This window comes from Mauremys reevesii, linkage group 10 (genome assembly GCF_016161935.1).
Source record: "Mauremys reevesii isolate NIE-2019 linkage group 10, ASM1616193v1, whole genome shotgun sequence".
NCBI classification, from domain to species: domain Eukaryota; kingdom Metazoa; phylum Chordata; order Testudines; family Geoemydidae; genus Mauremys; species Mauremys reevesii.
This window is the reverse complement of record NC_052632.1, coordinates 53,164,973-53,184,040: the sequence shown is the minus strand read 5'-3', so window position 1 is coordinate 53,184,040 and position 19,068 is coordinate 53,164,973. Positions and strand designations below refer to the sequence as shown.

At 47.7% G+C, this 19,068-nt stretch overlaps 1 protein-coding gene across 4 annotated transcripts in view; it reads right to left on the bottom strand.

The window, feature by feature from the left end:
• SLX4 (SLX4 structure-specific endonuclease subunit) overlaps positions 1 to 19,068 on the bottom strand; it is a 40,565-nt gene that overhangs the window by 8,216 nt on the left and 13,281 nt on the right. For 2 of the 4 annotated variants that reach the window (XM_039492377.1, XM_039492376.1), the window contains 9 exons: positions 18,223 to 18,471; positions 16,252 to 16,429; positions 14,450 to 14,665; positions 12,634 to 12,851; positions 11,241 to 11,554; positions 8,064 to 8,286; positions 6,591 to 6,679; positions 2,482 to 2,628; positions 206 to 375 (listed from right to left, as the gene is read on the bottom strand). In XM_039492377.1, the coding sequence (XP_039348311.1) occupies positions 206 to 375; positions 2,482 to 2,628; positions 6,591 to 6,679; positions 8,064 to 8,286; positions 11,241 to 11,554; positions 12,634 to 12,851; positions 14,450 to 14,665; positions 16,252 to 16,429; positions 18,223 to 18,471 (1,804 nt within the window). The remainder of the gene's footprint in view (positions 1 to 205; positions 376 to 2,481; positions 2,629 to 6,590; positions 6,680 to 8,063; positions 8,287 to 11,240; positions 11,555 to 12,633; positions 12,852 to 14,449; positions 14,666 to 16,251; positions 16,430 to 18,222; positions 18,472 to 19,068) is intronic. The other 2 variants (XM_039492379.1, XM_039492378.1) reach the window with 2 other exon arrangements.

The window sequence follows — 19,068 nt, the reverse complement described above, 5'->3', positions numbered from 1 at the left end:
TTCTGTTTCTACCTCCATCATGGATTCTTTCGCTAAGAAGGCTCTGATGTCTGAGCAGCTTCTCCCTGAAATGAAGCTAGTAGGCTCAATATAGACCCTCCCAAAGCAGAGAACATTTAATGCTCTCAAGAGTCTAAATTTGCCACACTGCAAAAAGGGGCAAATATATCTCACCATGTAAGTGACTAGACAGCAGTGTACACACCTGACAGCAAGAGCTCCCACATCAGAGAGCACCTGGGCGGGGATACTGATATCAGCTGCATAGAGGTACTGCAGAAACGCACGGGCTGCCTCGACCGTCACTTCACTCAGCAACACTCGACGGGTCCTCAAATTCCCATCCTCTTCCACTAAGAAACCTTCACTGTGAACCTGAGAGTGAAAAGAAACAAACAGCCAAAGCAGGGTCATTTGTCAGCAAGAGAGGGGTGCAGGGGGATCAGGCCCAGAATGCCCACACTAGATCAGACCTTTCATCCACTAAATTCTCATCTGGACTCTGGCAGTAGCCAGTACCCAAGGCTTCAGAGGAAAGCTAAAAAGGTCAAATATGCAATGCTCTTTATGGGGGCAGGGGAGTGTTCCTCCTGACCCCTACAGCCATCACCTTACACCCGGAAGTATGACGTCTGATCCCTCTGTATAACTGCCACACATCAGTCATAACCTTATCCAGCCCCTTTCTAAATCCAGTACCTTCTATACGCTGGGTAAAGAAAAGTTTCCTTGGATTGGTTCTGAATTTACCAATAATGGATTGCATTGATTGGCCTCTTGCTTTCCTGTTATGGGACAGCATAGAAAGGAGGGACTGATCAGCTTTTCCCATATCCTTCGCAACCTGAATCATATCTGCTGCACCCGCATGGATCGACCCTGCTCCCCTCTCTTGCTGGCATGCTTCCACCCCTATCCACCCATAGCATCCACTGCAGTATCTGAGATTCTCTCTTATGGTACTGAATGTCACCCAAAGGCTACGTCTAACACTGGAGCTAGGGCTGTGATTCCCAGCTTGTGTAGAAATACTCACAATAGCTCTAGCATGCTAAAATAGTAGTGTAGCTGCAGTAGCAAGGGCAGCAGTGAGTGGCAGCATGGGCTACCTGCCCGAGTACAAACCCACCCAGACTCCATAGGCACGTACCCTTGGTCGCTAGCCATGCTGCCACTCACCGCCGCTCCACAATAGCTGGCATGAGTTTGCCTACGCAAGCTGGGAATCAATCCCCCAACTCCAAGTGCAGACATAGCCAAACAGAAAACACAGGCTCCCAGTTGCTTCTGATTCCTCTGTTAACTTCCAGTGACTCAAGGTCTCTGAAAATGGCAAGACCTGGCTCTAACAACACTCCCCTGGCCAACAGAGACACTAAATGGAAAACACCACACTGCAGAAAAGGGAAAAGATCCACACAGAAGAGATTAAACATATCATGCAGGGGCCGGATCCTACAACCATTACGCATACAAGTAGTTCCTATGCATGCAAGTAGTCAATGAGGACTACTCAGGTAAGAAAGAGTTGTAGGGTTGGGCATGTGTCAGTAATGCTGGGAGTGTATCTAAACCACTGTGCATGGGGCTAAACCATGACCTCAGTCTCCTAACTCCATTTACAAAAGGGTCTCAGGGTGTACGGGTACCTCTGAGTTAACAGCATTTAAGGAAACTCAAAATGTGTTCAGATGCTGGTGGCAGCTCTTCGTGCTATGACCAGGGTTCAGATCCTAGACTCAGGGCCTGTCACGTTGTGTTGGCGGGATACTATTGAGGATGTACTGTGGGCTGCTCGACTGCACACCCTGCTGGGGAGCGTGAGGAGCATTTCACTGTCCTTCATGAGAAGCTCTGTTCAGACTGTTAGCTCAACAGCAACTGTGGGAGGAGAGGCCTTGTACAGGGAAATGATTTCTACTCTGGGGGAAGGGGTGGAGACAGACCCTCATAAAGGTCACGCACAGGCATAGCTAGACTCTCCATAGCCTACTCCCTGGATTTCATGTGTCGCTCAAGCTCAGCTCTAGAAGAAGGGCAGGACAGATGTACCCATTAGGACACACTAGCCTAGGCTTGTGTGAGGTGGCTGGCTATGGAAATCCATAGGGAAAACATATAGTTAGATAGATACCCTCCCGTATAAACTGCTGGCAGATTGCTAGGCCTACCATCCCCCTTACTCTCTCAAACAAACTGCCACTCGCTCTCTATGACAACACCACAGGACTCTTGCTACCTGCCTGCGGGGAGGGGCAGGTGACTGCAAATCACAGCTGGGTCAGAAGTGCTCTCTGCACCAGGCTTTAGCACATGCTCCTGACTCTGAAGCAGTACTGCCTGTAGAGATTGGAGCCAATCTCCTAGTTAGGAGGAGAGTACTGCATGGCAGCTGTGCCCAGAGACATCAGCACTACCAAAAGGAAGAGAAAGGCAGCACAGCAAACAAATACAAAAGCAAAAACATCCAGCCATACTTACGACTTCAGTCAGCTGTGGGCACCGTGCATAAAGCACAAACATATGGGCATAAAGGACTTCCCCACTGTCTACCTGGAACTGGACGTCACTTAGATGGGGGTTGTTGACCATTCCACTGAAATCGGCAGCCAGTGACCTGAGTGAGGACTAGAACAAAGAAGAAAGGAGAGAGAAAAACACTAGTGCAGCTGTAATTCATTTCCCTGACAAAGGCAGAGGGGATAACCCAATTTGTCAGTGCTGCTGTACTCTGGGCCCAGGTTTGGATGGATTTAACTTTCCCCTTTGTGATGATTCATGTCCTCAATTAAATTTCACTTCTAAGCCAACAATAATGAATTTGAGAAGCATCTAGTATCAAGCTTTCCCTTCGGAGTTACTACCCTGCAGCTGGAGTCATGCTTCTCTGCTGAGCTCTGTTACCCTGCCTGTTCTGGCAGACAGGACAGTTTTAGCGAGACTTCAGTTTAACTGGCCTTGAACACACTGGGCCAAATTCTCTGCAGGCGTAGCTGCAAACAGCTGCACTTGCTCCAGCAGAGAATTAGACCCACAGGCTGACTGCAGTGTGAGTAAGCAGTCCTCACTGGGATGTACTCAGCATCTAAGCCAAACTTGGGAAATGAGGCTGGAGCAGACTTCTGAAATTGTTCTGACTGGTACTACAGCTAGAAACACTGCAAGATTAGGAGCAAAGTCATGCCATGAGGTGCACCTATCCCCAACTAGGGTGACCAGACAGCAAGTGTGAAAAATCGGGATGGGGGTGGGGAGTAATAGGAGCCTATACAAGAAAAAGACCCCAAAATTGGGACTGTCCCTATAAAATCGGGACATCTGGTCACCCTATCCCCAACCAATGCAACAAGCACATCAACACAGGGCCTTCCCAAGTGACATCAGAATGCTAATCTATAGCATCTCTCTGGTTGCAATGTCTACCTGGAATTATTTTAACAGAATGCATAATAATGGGAAGGGGCACAAAGGATAGTGGAAGACTCAGGGACTGCATCATGGGATACAGAGCCTTTTCTTCTCCAGTTCACTGTAGTCTGGCTCACACTGATAATAGCTGAGAGATGTCACCATCTAACTGGGTGTTCCATGGCTTGTGTTCTCACTCCATTTGCCCGTGGACAGGTACACTGGGTGAGATTTTGCTTAAGTGACCTTAGGCGTTCGAAAAATCTTTTTGAAAATCTTACTCACTTGTCATAACCCCCTCCCCTACTATTAGCAGAAATAGGGTCTCTAGCTGGCAGGCTGAAGAGGGGAGCCATGGAGACTGAATTCCCTCACATGGCTAGTGATGGTGCCCCTGGGTCAGGACTGGGGCACACTGCCAGGGCATCATGCGAGGGAAACTTGCCCTGCCACCTCCTGTGCTGCACCTGTTCTGAGGCTAGAGAATTTCAGTACCAATTGAAACCAAACCAGTGCTTTTCACCAGCATGAAATTCAAAGGAAAAGAAAACAGCGTACAGTCCATTTCTCCTTTAGGAGTTTGGAGCTGCCCCAGATAGTCTGATCTTTAAGAGAACTGGATCTATCTAGTCTGATATCCGGCCACCAGACACGACCTAGTCTTTGAAGGAAAGTGAAAATCCTCATCTTGCCAGTTGTACACTGGAGGGGCTTCCCCCATCCAGCTGGGAAGCAGCTTATACTTGAAGCATTGGTCACAGACCTGGTACATTTTTAACCTTCAGCAGCTTGAGGAACTGCCAATGTTATTCCTATAGACATCTGCGTGAGATGCAGCTCCATTTGGAACACAGCTCTTTAATTTATTTTAGCAGGTTTCTGTATTCTGCAGCGGACTGTGGAAATCAACATTTGATTCTACACAGTACGTGCTCATGGGTGGCCGACACTATGTAGTACTGAACTATCAGTGTACATCTGACCAGACTTCCTGGATTTGGTAGATGGGCTGGAGAAGGCTTCATGGGTCTGGGCAGCAATGTGGAGTCATTCTACAAGGGGAAGACAGGAAGCTAAGGCTGGAAAGCAATCAGATGTTTTGCGCTGTCTTATTCTTGGCAAGACATTCCCTTACAATGCCATTGAACCAAACACACTGGCGCCACGTTCCAGGCAGGGAGCCAAGATCGGCTTTCCTGCTGCAGCTAAAATCATGAATGAGGAAAAGGAAAATGAATTCAAGCTAGAAACCTTCTTCTGGCTGTACAGTAGCCTGGGCAAAGTGAGTGGCTGGGTCTCAATCCAGTTCTGAGTGAACAGCTGTTCACATCACAGAATCCAAGCACTGCTCCTGGCAGCTTCAGCAGCAAGGCCAAGTTCTGCAATGTGACACAGAACTGAACTTCCCCATAAAACAGAAAAGGCTCTGGCGTGAGGCACAAAGGCTGAGCAGTGTGAAGAAGCCAGTGCTCCTCTATCTTTGCCCTAGTTCTGGTCACACAGAGAACTGAATCTTCAAGGATTTTTTGATCGCCCCAAAGGGTCAATCCTGAGACTGGAACTTCTGCTGGAGTTTCTCCAGTGAGAACCTCAGGCTGCAAAGTGGGGCTCCCATATCCCAACAGATTACATGCCAGAGCTTACCACTGACTCCTAAGAGATTGGATTCCTTTCAGAAGTCTCTTAATACTATCAGTCAAAAACAACAGTCTCCATCCTCAAGGATTCAAAATATATCTAGCCTGAAAATCCACAAGGCGCCATGACATGTGCACCAGATAAATAGAGGATAACAAATTTCTACTACATAAAGTGGATGATCTTGATAACAAAGATAAGAATTAGAAACCTCTACAAAAATTATACATATACTGCAAGTGTGGGAACTGGAGTATGATTCTGCAGGGCAAGGTCCCTGCATCTGGGGTTAAATGTGATTGATGAAGTATTACAGGCTTGATGGGAGACCCTCTGGGGATGCATACCACATGGCATTGCACTGCTCACCATGTGGGACTGCAGAACCTGGCAGGCTGCAGCTCTCAAAGGACACTTTGACCCATCCAGCTATCTTCTTTGAAATGTATTCACCTATGGACTGAGGGTACCACGGAAAGATTTTCTTGGCGAGTAATAATAGTGCTGAGCTCTTACAAAGTGCTTCTCATCCATAGATCTTCCAGCATTCCATCTCATCTGCAAGCTTCTTATCCCAGATGGCGTGAGTTCAGTGTAAATCAGCCTGACTCTGTAGGAACCCATCTCTTTATTTTTATTTATATAACTAGATGCTGGGCAGACAGGTAGGAAGACATGGTTTCCTGCCCTGAAATGCTTAGAAACTAAGGGCATGTCTATACTACCAGCCAGATCGGCAGGCAGTGATCGATCCAGTGGGGGTCCATTTATTGCATCTAGTCTAGACACGATAAATCGACCCCCAAGCGCTCTCCCATCGACTTCTGTACTCCACCCGGCTGAGAGGCGCAGGCGACGGGGGAACGTCAGCAGTCGACTCACTGCAGTGAAGACACCGCGGTGAGTAGATCTCACGGATTCACATAGCTGAAGTTGTGTAACTTAGATAGATTCCCCCCCGAGTGTAGACCAGGGCTAAGTGCATTACCTCCTGTACACAAGCCACTTGTCTTTACACAGATCACCTGGGTATTTGCCTAATGTTCTCTTAGTTTAGAGCTTTCCATTTCCCAGTATGATAAGTTCTTCGTCACATACACAGGCCTCTTTGTGGGCATTAATGAGACACTGGGTGTGTTGACATCAGCTGCCTTTTCTGATGATCCCTACCACAGAAGGATGGGACCTCAGGGCACCTCTTCCTTTTCTACAGATAGGGATGGAAGATATTTTGTGTCACTTTCTAGGTATTTCTGCTCTTACATTAATCAATATTCATAGGGGGAAGGGATACCTCAGTGGTTTGAGCATTGGCCTGCTAAACCCAGGGTTGTGAGTTTAATCCTTGAGGGGGCCATTTGGGGGAACTGGGGTAAAAATCTGGAGATTGGTTCTGCTTTGAGCAGGGGGTTGGACTAGATGACCTCCCGAGGTCCCTTCCAACCCTAATAGTCTATGATTCTATATGCCCCCTTCAACCCCTGAGATACACGGCAATAAAAGTACAAAAAAATAAGGAGAACTAAACAAGGCTCTGCCCTTACTGTGTGAAGGTTGCTGCTCTGGCACATCTTCACCTTGGATGGGGGGACGAAGCCACTAAGTGGAATGTCACTGGCCACTGATTCTCCTCCTCAAGGAAGAAAATACAAATTGAAACTCAAACACAACCTCTGTACGAGACAAGCTGCAAAGTAAACATTCCTAATGGCACCTGTGCTTTGACAGATACCCCAAACATGTGAACTAATCCTGACATGTCAGCCTCCCTCTCCCTTACTTAACAGTGATCCGCTGGGCTGGGCTGCTGATTTCTGAATCCCATTCAGCTGAGGGCAGCGCCCTCCTACCATGGATCCTGAGTGAATCTGAGACTGGGGTTTCAAAGTGTGGTGTGCAGAACAACTCCATGGGGAGTGGCGGAAGAAACCTGAAACTGGTACAATTGCATTAGCATCTATTTAGAGCCTTTCATCTCAGAAGGCTCAAACCAAAATACATATATTCATGAGAATTACTTCAATCACTAGCAAAGTGAAGTCCCCTCCAAAATGGACCATGGCTGCGGTTTAACATGCCCAGCAGCACTACACAACAGGAAGTGAAGAATACTACACCCAATTGAAAAGGCAGAGAGATGGCACAATTTATTAACTGAGTTCTCCTTTATAAGGACACAGGAAATACATAATATGCCCACTCTTGACAAGTGGCTAGATCCTCAGTTTTAAGGGGCCACTGTCAACTTGAAAATCACTTCACCCTCTGAAAATCTGGCACCTGCTGTCGTTCTAAGTAAATCCTTAGGGGACTATAACTGTGAGATTAGAGAGAAATAAATATTCTGTTTTCTGTTTACACAGAGTTCTTACTTTGTGCATTTGGCAACCCTTGTGCATGGTCAGCCTCTCTATTTTGCTGATGGTCAGTTGCAATTCCTGGCTCATCTTCCAGCATGACATTACTATTGTGCTCTGTTTTGGGAGAAGCTTACACACATCGTGGCCTTCCCTGGACTCTGGAAGAGTGTGTTACCAGTGACCGTCAACAGACATGAACAGGGAGCAAGGAGGGGTGTGCATGGAAAGAAAAGGGCGAAGTGAGCAGACCTGGGCCAGATATCCAAGAGCAATGCTAAAAATGTGTCCAAAAGACTCTCCTGGGCATCAGCTGAAGAGCAGAAAAATGCTGATAGAGTTTTTAAAGGAACTGTAAAAATAAAATTCAGGACATGCTGTTTAAAAGGGACACCATCCAAACCAGGATGTATGAAAAATAAGTCAGTTTAAAAAGTGTCAAGTTGACAGTCTCCCAGACTGGCACTGCTGCAGAACAGTGCCCCATACACAATGCTTGGCACATTCATGATTCTGTGAAAAAAGTGCCACCTACTGAATCACCTTTATTATCTCCTGCAGCCTCTGGTCAAGCCTCTGCTATCCAAGTATTGACCAGGCCCAGTTCTGCTTAGCTGATGTGATTTGATGGGATCAGTTCATAGGGCTGCCAGAACTTACTCAGCTGCTTCACTTCGCTGGTGTGGTCAACATCAATGTTCCACTGTGTGAGAGTAAGTCCTTCCCCAGCCAGCTCCACCAGGTCCTGCAGAGTCTGAACATCCTTCTGGCTGCAAGACAGAAACTGCTGCTCTCCATCAGGGTCTGCATGGGGATCATCAGTAGTTCTGTTTCCAAGCCCCACAGAAGCAGGATCAGGATGATTGCTGCTGGTCTGTAACTGCTGAGATAGTTTTGGTTGGTCAGATCTTGCTGATGGCAAAATAGTCCCTGACTTATGACAGACAGACAGACAGAAAGAATTGGTTCCTGTCTTGTGTGTTCATGCAGCTTGGGAATCACTCAGTGGTTGGACTACACCAGGGGTAGGCAACCTGCGGCACATGAGCTGATTTTCAGTGGCACTCACACTGCCTGGGTCCTGGCCACCCGTCTGAGGGGCTCTGACTTTTAATTTAATTTTAAATGAAGCTTCTTAAATATTTTAAAAACCTTATTTACTTTACATACAACAATAGTTTAGTTATATATTATAGACTTATAGAAAGAGACCTTCTAAAAATGTTAATGTATTACTGGCACGCAAAACCTTAAATTAGAGTGAATAAATGAAGACTCGGCACAGTACTTCAGAAAGGTTGCCGACCCCTGGACTACACCAATGATTCCCAAACTTTAAAAACCCATGAACCCCTCTCACTAAAATGTCAAGTCTCACGAACCCCCTCCTAAAAATGAATATTTCCAGGGGTTTTCTCCTTTATCTGAGTATAAATTATAAAAAGCAGTGATCTTAGAAATATAAAATTTGTTTTTATGACATGCTTATTACAAATTATTTATGATTAATTATTATGTATCATTACAATATTTTTATTATATTATGAAAACTCTTCCAAGATCTCACTTTCATAGCTTGTATCACTTCAAATAAGCCTGTTATAAGACAAGGCTCCTTTGTTTCATCAAGGAGTATCAGATGTGAAACAGCAGGAAGGTATTTAAGAAGCCAACTCAAAGAGTTCCTCCTACACAAGCATTCAGGTCTTGAGCAGTCCAGGCAAACAACGCATGTTACAACAAAGCTTAAACTTGTTCTTCATAATAATTTAAAAAACAATACTAGCTGCCTATTTAATTTTAAAAACAGCAAAAAAATATCCATCTCTCTTTCCATTTCATATAAGGAGTCTTGAAGTTTAAATCTCCTCAGTGTGCTAGATATGCTTGCTTTGATCTGCTTCGCTCTTGGAAGTCCAGGGGCTCCAGGCTGCTGGCCCCATGCTGCCTGGGGTTCCTAGGGACAGCTCTGTCCACCATTAGGGATTTTTTCCCCCAAGAACCCCCTGTAACATTTTGTGAACCCCCAGGGGTTCACAAACTCCAGTTTGGGAACCACTGGATTACACTCTAGTTTACAGTTTTAAAGCCCTAGTGTGATGGTTACAGGGTCTCCAGAACAGTCCCCAGATGCCGTTGCTACCTACTGAGGCAAATCTCCTTTGCATATGGAGACGTCTATGGAGATAAGAGAGCTCAAACCACCATCAAAGCAAGCTGACTGCCACGGACAATATGAGAAGAGGGGTTTCCCTGGGAGTGTATTTGTGTGACAGCAGCTGCCAAGCAGGGAGGATGGACTCTAACAGCTGAACATTTCATTATGGCTGGAGCTCACTGCGATAGCTATGGCTAAAGCAGCCAAGGGTTCCACTCTGAAGGGTCTTTTTGCAGTTACTTATAACTTAGAATTTTTACCTTCTGGGCTGAAATTTTCCAGGTTTGGTCTCTGCTTTAGTTTTTAATGGTGTTTGGGTCCCACCCCACCATTTCAATAAAAATGGCTCAGCCATTTGAGAGAATGAAAATTATGAGGGAAAAATACACTTCTGCCATTATTTAAAATGGTTTGCAACCTGTTTTTGAACCGCTCTAGTGTTTCATCATTAGAAACTTGAAATCTGGCACACAGGTAGCTCCTAGGTCAGATGCGTGCCTTTGAGTGCCCAACTGAAAATCTACTGGGATTTAACCAAGTTATAAGAGTTTAAACAAGGTACTTGCACATGCACACCACATCTCTTGTTTTAAAAAAGAACTATTCTTCTGGTGTCCATGGATAAGGAAGGAAGCAAAGTGAAATTTTCCCTCTTGGAGGGTAAGTGTGAAAAAAGACAGAACTCTGAAAGAGTCCTATCAATGTTTAAACTGAATGAAGTGCAATGAAAGAGGCGGGAGATCTGTGAAAAAAACAGTTTGTGATTGTGTAATTAAAGAGTGTACCATAAATAAAGCATATGCACAAGGGGGCAGAGTTAAGGTTGTACGAGCAACCTCAGATTTGGCAATGCCTGATATTCGAATGCTTCACTTTGCAACCTCAATTTACTTGGACCATACTCTTTGTATGGAATACTAACAAATGTCCTCAAAACACAGGTGCAACTTAATTCCTAGCTAGTCAAGTACTGTATATGGACTAGGAAACAGATATAGAAGGTGGTGAGAATGCCAGAGCCAATCAAAGAACCAGGAACTCTCTGGGGGTACGTCCATACTACCCGCCGGGTCGGCGGGTAGCAATCGACTTCTCGGAGTTCGATATACCGCGTCTCATCTAGACGCGATATATCAAACTCCGAACGCGCTCCCGTCGACTCCGGAACTCCACCACCGCGAACGGCGGTGGCGGAGTCGACGGGGGAGCCACGGACTTCGACCCCGTGCTGTGAGGACGGGTAAGTAGTTCGAACTAAGGTAGTTCGACTTCAGCTTGCGTACCTTAGTTCGACACCCCCCCCCCCCAAGTGTAGACCAGGTCTGGGCCTCAGCAATGCAAAAGGCAAGCATACACCTAAACTGGGGTCAAAATGACTGGGTAAGATTTCCTTATTTAATTACCCTCTATTGCTGCACAGCTTCTTTTTCTGAAATGTAAAAGAAAAAAACTCTAAACAGACCAGCAGGTGCCTTTGCCTTCAGTTCTAAAAGCAGATGTACACAGTCAGACCACATGAGGGCAGTGGTGGAAACCGGAAGGGTAAACACACAGTGCCAATGTGTGTGAAGACTCGGGAGGGCAGCAGGGCCAAAGAGCAAACGTGAAAGCAAGAAGGTGGCAGGGACAAGCCACTGGTGAGAATAAGTAATAGAGGAAAGAACAGAAGGATTCCTCACCTGCACAGGTTTCCAAGGTAAAATAGGAGGGGTTAATCCCGCTGCATAGAAGGACTCTGGGACACAGGGTCCTGTCAAAGTACTATACTCCCACAAAATACAGTGCTGGTCTTTGGGCAAAGATAGAAGCCAGGCTGCCTTCCCAGGCTCTTCCTCCAAAATCCTGCTGGCAGGGAGCGGAGGGGTGCTAGGGAACTCCGCCTCCTCTGTTAGTAGCATGGCCATCCGACTTTGAATCCGTTTATGGGCTGTCTGTGGATCTTGAAGTAACAATGGAGGTGGTGTGCGGGGGGTGTTCTTACGCCTTTTTTTCTCTATTAAAAAACAGTATATAATAGAACATACAAGGTGCAGGAGCACAACATGCAAGCTCCTCTGAGAGCTGAAGACAGGGTACCAGAAATGTAGCTTATAGGCCAAACGGGACACTCAGAGCTCCACAACAACACTTACAGCTGCCATAATTTTTAATACAGGGGAAAACCCCTGAAACAACAGCTCCCACTATGCACTGCTCCATGATGAGAGCTGTAAACTTTGAGTTTCACTTTCATCATATGCAATCTCTCTATTTTACTGAAGTTACGGGCATCTCCCAGGTTCATGGCAGGTTGCCAATCCAGCTTTTGGTTGCCTGTCCCTGCTACAGGAAAACAGCGCAGCACCTTGCAGCAACTATCACTGTCTCTTTGTGACTTCTGATGCCCAACCAACAGTAGGTCCCCAACTCCACACAACTGCCATTCAGCAATCTCTGTGCCTTACTGGCTCACTTTCGCCACTGCAAGGCTCTTCTGCATTCCCCAATGCAGCTGTGAGCTCAGTAACTGGAGCCTTGGCAGGAGGATGCTAAGGAGAATTTGAGCACACTCCTGAAGAGTATGTTCACCCACCTTACCATTTCACAGCCAACTGGCTTTCTTTCAAAATCTTTATTGAGTGCTGCATAAGCAAGGCATGCAACCACCACTATCCATTCTCCATCACATGTCCATCACAGCCGTTACATGGGGTACAGGTAAGGTTGGGGGAGCAGTGTGATTCAGGTTGGATAATAAGGAGTAATGCAGAGTACATTGCAGTGGAAAAATGGAGTGACCCCTTAGCTGTTCATTTCTTACACTGTACAAAAAAAATCTACAATTTCAAAATTCCCAACAACAGAAAGAAAGTGTAAGACTACAAGGGGACTCCACTGACACTCACTGATGACCAGAAATCCTTTTTAACTAAATTTTGTGTAGGAATTATATATTGTGTTAGAAACTGACACAAAATACAGGCAAGGCTGTCATACACACACACACCACTTAGGTTTTAATCCAGGATATACTGTGTTACATTGCTCCTAAAACTCTGCCAGCCACTGACATGAAGACACTTCAATATGTACCTGCTCCAGGCTTCCACTTGATTGGCAAAGCACTCTCCAGTTTAATGCTTGTTACTGATTTTGCTTGCTCCTGCCTTATTTGCTCCAGCAGAGATCGTGACATTGCCATGGCAACCAGAAGATCCTCATCTTTGGTCTCCACCTTGGATGTCTTCCGCTTTTTCTTTGACTCCTTCTCTTTGGAGGAGCCTTTTCGCTTTGACCTACTGAGCTGATTGCTGAAATGTAAGAATGCAGCATGACACACAAGTTAACTGCAACCGGATCAGAGATGAGGAGCAGTCCACCCTCCACATCAGCTGTTCTAATCACTTAGGTAGATTCCCATTTCTAGGATAAGGGGAAACCATTCACAGTAAACTACTCCTGACCATAGGGAAGCATTAATCATTTTAATTAATTCATCAATTTCACTATCTAGGAGGTCAAGAGAAAGGCAGGGAGGACACCACTGAAGCAAAACATAGAAGTGTGTTACACAGTACCAGAAGCTGGCTGTAAGTGCTTCATAGCTGTTTCTGGAATCTTTTGTTTGCAACTCTGCCTTTTCAGTCCCACGTCCTTTAAAACTTGGTGCCAGAGAACAGTAAAAAACAAGTCAATGTGGGGCAAAAATCCCAAACACCAAAAACTGCTCTGCCATTTCCCACGTGGCTGAGGGGACAGGCATCAGCTCCTCCCCAACCCAATGGGACTAATGGACTTTCCACATATTGAACTTAGTAGTCAGCCAGTGTTTGCTTTACTATATAGACCCGAGGTGGGCAAACTTTTTGGCCTGAGGGCCACATCGAGGTTCCAAAACTGTATGGAGGGCCGGGTAGGGAAGACTGTGCCTCCCCAAACAGCCTGGCCCCCACCCCCTATCCGTGCCCTCCCACTTCCTGCCCTGACTGCCCCCCTCAGAACCCTCCCCCCATCCAACTCCGCCTGATCCTTGTCCCCTGACCGCCCCCTCCCGGGACCCCACCTGCTCCCTGTCCCCTGACTGCCCCAACCCCTATCCACACCCCTCTGACAGGCCCCCTAGGACTCCCACGCCTATCCAACTGCTCCCTGTCCACTGACTGCCCCGCAGGACCCTCTGCCCCTTATCCAACCCCCTGACTCCCCACCCGCTTGCCATGCCGCTCAGAGCACCAGGACTGGCAGCTGCACCGCCCGGCCAGAGCCAGCTACGTTGCCTGGCAGGGGCTCGCAGCTCCGCTGCCCAGAATGCTGGCAGCACGGCGAGCTGAGGCTGCAGGGGAGGGAAGACAGCATGGGAGGGGCTGGGGGCTAGCCTCCCTGGCCGGGAGCTCAAGGGCCAGGCAGGATGGTCCCGCGGGCCAGATGTGGCCTGCGGGGCCGTACTTTGCCCACCCTTGATATAGACACTACTTGAGACCACCAGCTGAGCTAAAAGTCCATTCCACCTAGCCCCCATTCTCAGAATAAATTTTTATACATCGGATTCTTATGTGTATTCCCTCTTCGTATCCAGGTACAAAAAGTTCCTTAGCTCCAGTCTGTCTAATAAACTCCAATGGACCATTTAGTTTAATTTTTATAACTACTTCAGCTAGTGTAAACACCTCAGCCAAGTCAAGGCAAGACTAATCCTTGTTTTGCCCCTCTCTGCTCAGCCATTAGCCCCTCCACCCTATGATCATCTTGGTTGTCCTACTGTGCTCTCTCCAACTGAACTGCAGCTTTCTTCAACTAAGGTGCTAAGCTGGCTCCTACCCGATTCCTCCTAGTTTCAGAGCCCAGACAGTATGTGCGCTTACCCTGGCTCTAACGATGCTACTAACATTGCTGATTTGCTCCAGCTCACCTGAGTGCTACAGGGAGCCCATCACCCAGGGCCAATGCCTGCGATTGCACTGCCTGGAGAAGCAACTGCGGAGGGACCTCCATCTTGACAGCGCAGTGTTTCAAGTGACTGGCTCGGCTTTTTGGCGTATGGAACTGCTTCCCACAGATGGGGCACTCAGGGATCTGTGGGTTGCTGGAAGAGGACGCCTGTGATTTCTCCATTTCATCCAGACACCTGCGGGAAAACAGCAGGGTTTGCTCTTAAAAGCATTTTAAACTCTGCTCACACTAACACTTTTAAACCAATTAAAGAAGAACTGGAGTGATCAGCTCTAATGCCTGAAACAACCAAAGTAACATTCCCTAAAGAAGTGTGTGTTACATATTATACACTGTTACCTATCAGCTCTGTGTTCTTGGGGAACCAGGGCGCAGTATCCAGCCTGTCTGACTCACAAAAGACCTCCCTCCCGACCCTCCAGCCTCTGCTTGAACCAAAGCCGATCAGAAGCAAGCAGGAAGCACTGCATGATGGGGAATCTCTGCTCCAGATGTTAATGAACTCATGCCTGCACACCCCCAGCTCAGTAGTTATCAGACAAATTCTAGTAATGAATCCTTTATTGGTATCCAAAATACTGAAGCTGCCTAATTGCACTGTGAGCTCCCTCAAAGGAACACCGTCCATAGCCAGAAATGATCAGTTCTTATTCTCTAGCCTGAACAAAAGAACTTTGGTATGCTCCCTTGAGCCATCAGTTTACCCACAAAGAAATCTAGTGTTCTCTCTTGAACCATTGCTCTTTCCCTACAAAACTCCCTACCCATACTCAAGTAAGTGCTCTGATGCCCAGATTCAAAATCTGCATCAGTTCCATTGGGACTTCATCTTCTCCTGACTGATCGTGCTGGGGACTCTGCCTGTCCCCAGCACTCCAGACCCGCAGCTACCACCACCACCTGGGACCCCGATTGATCCAAGCTTCACGGGGTGATGAGCTCTCTCTCGATACAGCCTTCTGACCCTGACTTGTGTGATCGGTTATAGCTTATCAAACCTGACTTTTCTAATCAACTGTAAGTTAGATTGAATAGTATAACTGCTTTGTTTGGCTCCCTTTGTATAGTTATTACCTGGCAACAAATAACCTTCATGGTTAAGCTGGTTGCTTCTCTCTTTCTCTCCCCCCATCCCCACTGCCCTTTGTGGGTGTTTTTTGGCTTCCCCATTCGCTCTGCAGCAATGCTCCTCATACCTAAGCTAAAGATCCCTGCAGCACCCAAAAATCCTGTGGGGTTTGCTCACCAAGTGGGTTACTGCCAGAACAACTGTAACTTGAAAGTGGGGACAGGGACGTGCTGACCCTGGGAGGTATGAGGGTGGCAGCTTGGAAGTGCTGCTCGACCAGCCCGCTCAGGCATACTCTACTCTGGTGCGGTGCCCATGGCATATGAGGGTGACAGCTTGGAGATACTATTCGACCCAGCCTGCTGAGTCCAAGGGCCTATGAGGGCGACAGCTTGGAAGCGCTGTAGGACGAAGACTACTTTGTGGGCTGGGACTGGCAGCACTCAAACTTGGATTGTCAAACACATGCTTTCATAGATCATCACTTACTTACTAGCTGTGCTGTCTTCATTAACGCACCCCACTGAGGCTTATGCTGGGAGAGTAGCAGAAAACTCGGCCTCACCACACACTCCAGGGAGAGCCACGGAACAAAGAATTCCCCCACAACAGGTTATATTTACTTTTACCTTTCCTACTGTAGCTAGGATGGCTGAGTCTTTAGTCTAGGCTGGGGAGAAAAGGCAATTCACCTGTTAACATGCTGCTCCCGTCGTGTTGCATTCATGGCTGAGAGGTCCTTCTGACAGATCTGACAAAAAAATAAGCCTGCCTCTTCCAGACTTCCAGGTACTACTTCTTTGAGCTCCTGCTGGAGGGCCACGGCCAGAGCAACATCTGGCTCTTTCCCAGGCAGATCTGGAGTAGTCACTAGAGTGAAGGAAAGATCTTCTCAAAGATAGCACTAAGCATTTTTATAAAAGGCTTGAACCTGTTATATTCAGTTATTATTTTATTGAACTGGATACTTAAAAATAAAATGTGAACCTTCTCTAGAACCTTTCATTCTAAAGGGTCTCGAAGTGCACTGCAAACTATATACACAGCATCACTGAAATGCAGCCACTTCTGGGGTGGACAGTGGCAATCAGCACACCACCATACAATACAGGAGAGAAGAGCAGTGGTGCAAGTAGGGAGGTCCGGTCCGGCCTGCAAGTAAGATATTTATACCTGGTACACTGTATCAGAAAGGCAGAGAAGGAGCAGAAAGTGGGGCAGCTCCTCTGGTGTGGCTGTACCATCCCCACCTGTAACACCACTCTGTTCCACGCACTTTTGTCTAGCGTCTCCTGTCTGGGATCTGTAGGCTGCCCTGCCAGAGGGCAGGGCTGGGGTGGTACCGGTACAGCCGCGCCGGAGGACCTGCCGGCGTGAGGCCCACGCTCTGCTCCTTTCGCCATTGCGGTTCCCAGGAGAGCCCTGAACTGCAGGAAGGTCAGCCACAAAAGAAGCAGAATGTGCAGCTCCTCTGGCATGGCTGTACCACCCCCAGCCCTTCCATGTAGCTACAGGCCTGTGTCTCCTGTCCGGGGTCTGTACAGCAGCCCCGCCAGAGGACAGGGCTGAGGGCGTACAGCCGCACCAGAGGAGCTGCCAGCATGGGGCCGCCAGGGCTCCTTTTGCTGCTGCAGTTCCCAGGACTGCCCAGTAGTTTAGGGCTCTCCTGGGAACAGCAGCGGCGAAAAGAGCAGAACCTCATGCCAGCAGCTCCTCTGGCACGGCTGTACTGCTCCTAGCCTCACCCCCCAGCCTTGTCCTCCAACAGGGCTGCTATAAAGACCCCAGAGAGGCTCAGGAGGAACTGCTGCGTGGAAGAGCTGGGGGAAGGGCTGGGGGCAGTTCAGCCATGCTGGAGGAGCTGCTGGCGGGGGGCTGCAAGGTGGCCCCACGTTCTGCTCCTTTCAGTGCTGTGGTTCTGGAGAGCTCTGCAGTTCAGAAGTCTGTGGCATAGCAGGAGGAAGACAGAGTCATGAATCATGGGGAGGAGAGGAGAGAGGGAGAGCCTGGGGCCCTGGGCTGGGGGCAGGTCATGTGGAGAGGTCATATGTCCCCCTCTTTAGCTGGTGCAATGTACTGGTAAGAAATGAATTCTATTTGCACCACTGGAGGAGACGGGGAACTTTGGCTAGGGTCACTAGTGCAAACCATGGCTCTTATATAAAGGCCAAGGAGATTTTTAATGTCCACACAGAGCCAAGATGATCTTAGCTTTTAAAGATTCAGTTTATCTACAATGATACTGACCTCCTTGAATAAGTGCTTAGAGATCTACTGATGAAAGCGCTATATAAGAGTTAGCTATTATAATTATTGTTACACTGGAAGGACGAAAGAGTGAACTGACCCTGCTGGGATTGAACCGGTGCTTCCAAGAAATCTATTTCAAACAGGATGCTTAGATCACCATCCCCTCCAGGATCTAAAAGCCTGTTACAGACATTAACTAAGCCACACAACAGCCCTGTGAGGCAGGTATTGTTAGCCTCATTTTACAGATGAGGAAAGTGAGACACACAAGGGATTAAGGGATTTATCCAAGGCCACACAATGAGCCAGTGGCAGAGCTAGGAATGGAATCCTGAAGCTGACTCCCAGTCTGGCACTCTAAGCACTAGACAGCACTCCTTGTATACTTAGGATAGCTTGCAAGAGACATATACCATTCCCTCGCTGGTTCTTCTCCAGGATCACCTCCGGGATGTTTCCATCTGTTACTGTCTCTGGCAAGCTGCTGTCCCGGGTGTGTTTCAGCTGTTTTGGTTCCACTCTCTTAAACTGCTGCATCCTCTCCAGCACCAGCTCTGCTACCCGCAGCCTGGTTCCTGAGATCTGGAGCGTCTTTGCAGGGGATGAGGTGGAGGTTGCTGGTTCTGCAGCAGCAACAAAGGATGATCTGCGCTTGTCACTGCCTGTTGGGGAAAAAAGCACAGTCCTAGTAACTGTCCCATCTGGGGCTTTGCAAATCTGCATCAAACACCCAGCTAACAGTCCAGATGACAGAGTTTCAGAGAAGCCTCCTCCTACAGCAACCTGAGCCAGTCTTGATTTTGAAGTATGCTGATTCTGAGTGGACTGGATGCACAATTTGCTTAGCTAGTGAGTTTCACCCCAAAATAATAATCACACTAGCTCTTCTACAGCACTTATCATCAGTAGATCTCAAAGTGCTTTACAAAGGAGGTCAGTGTCATCAACCTCATTTTACCGATGGGGAAACTGAGGCACTGAGTAGTGACATGTCTGGCCCCAGGCCATACAGCAGGTCAGTTGCTGAGCCAGGAATAGGACCCAGATCTCCTGAATTCCAGTCCATGTGCTATCCATTGGGCCACACCAACTCCCAACCAGCACTCTAGGATCTGACTTCCAACCTCTACCAATAATGGGGCCTGACAGATGCTGAGCAGTAGGAGTGAAGGGTTTCTGGAGAGGAGAAATAGGGAGGAGCAATAGGGAGGAGCAGGCAGAAAGAGTTGCCAGGGCAATACCTCACTGCAGCTGTGGCT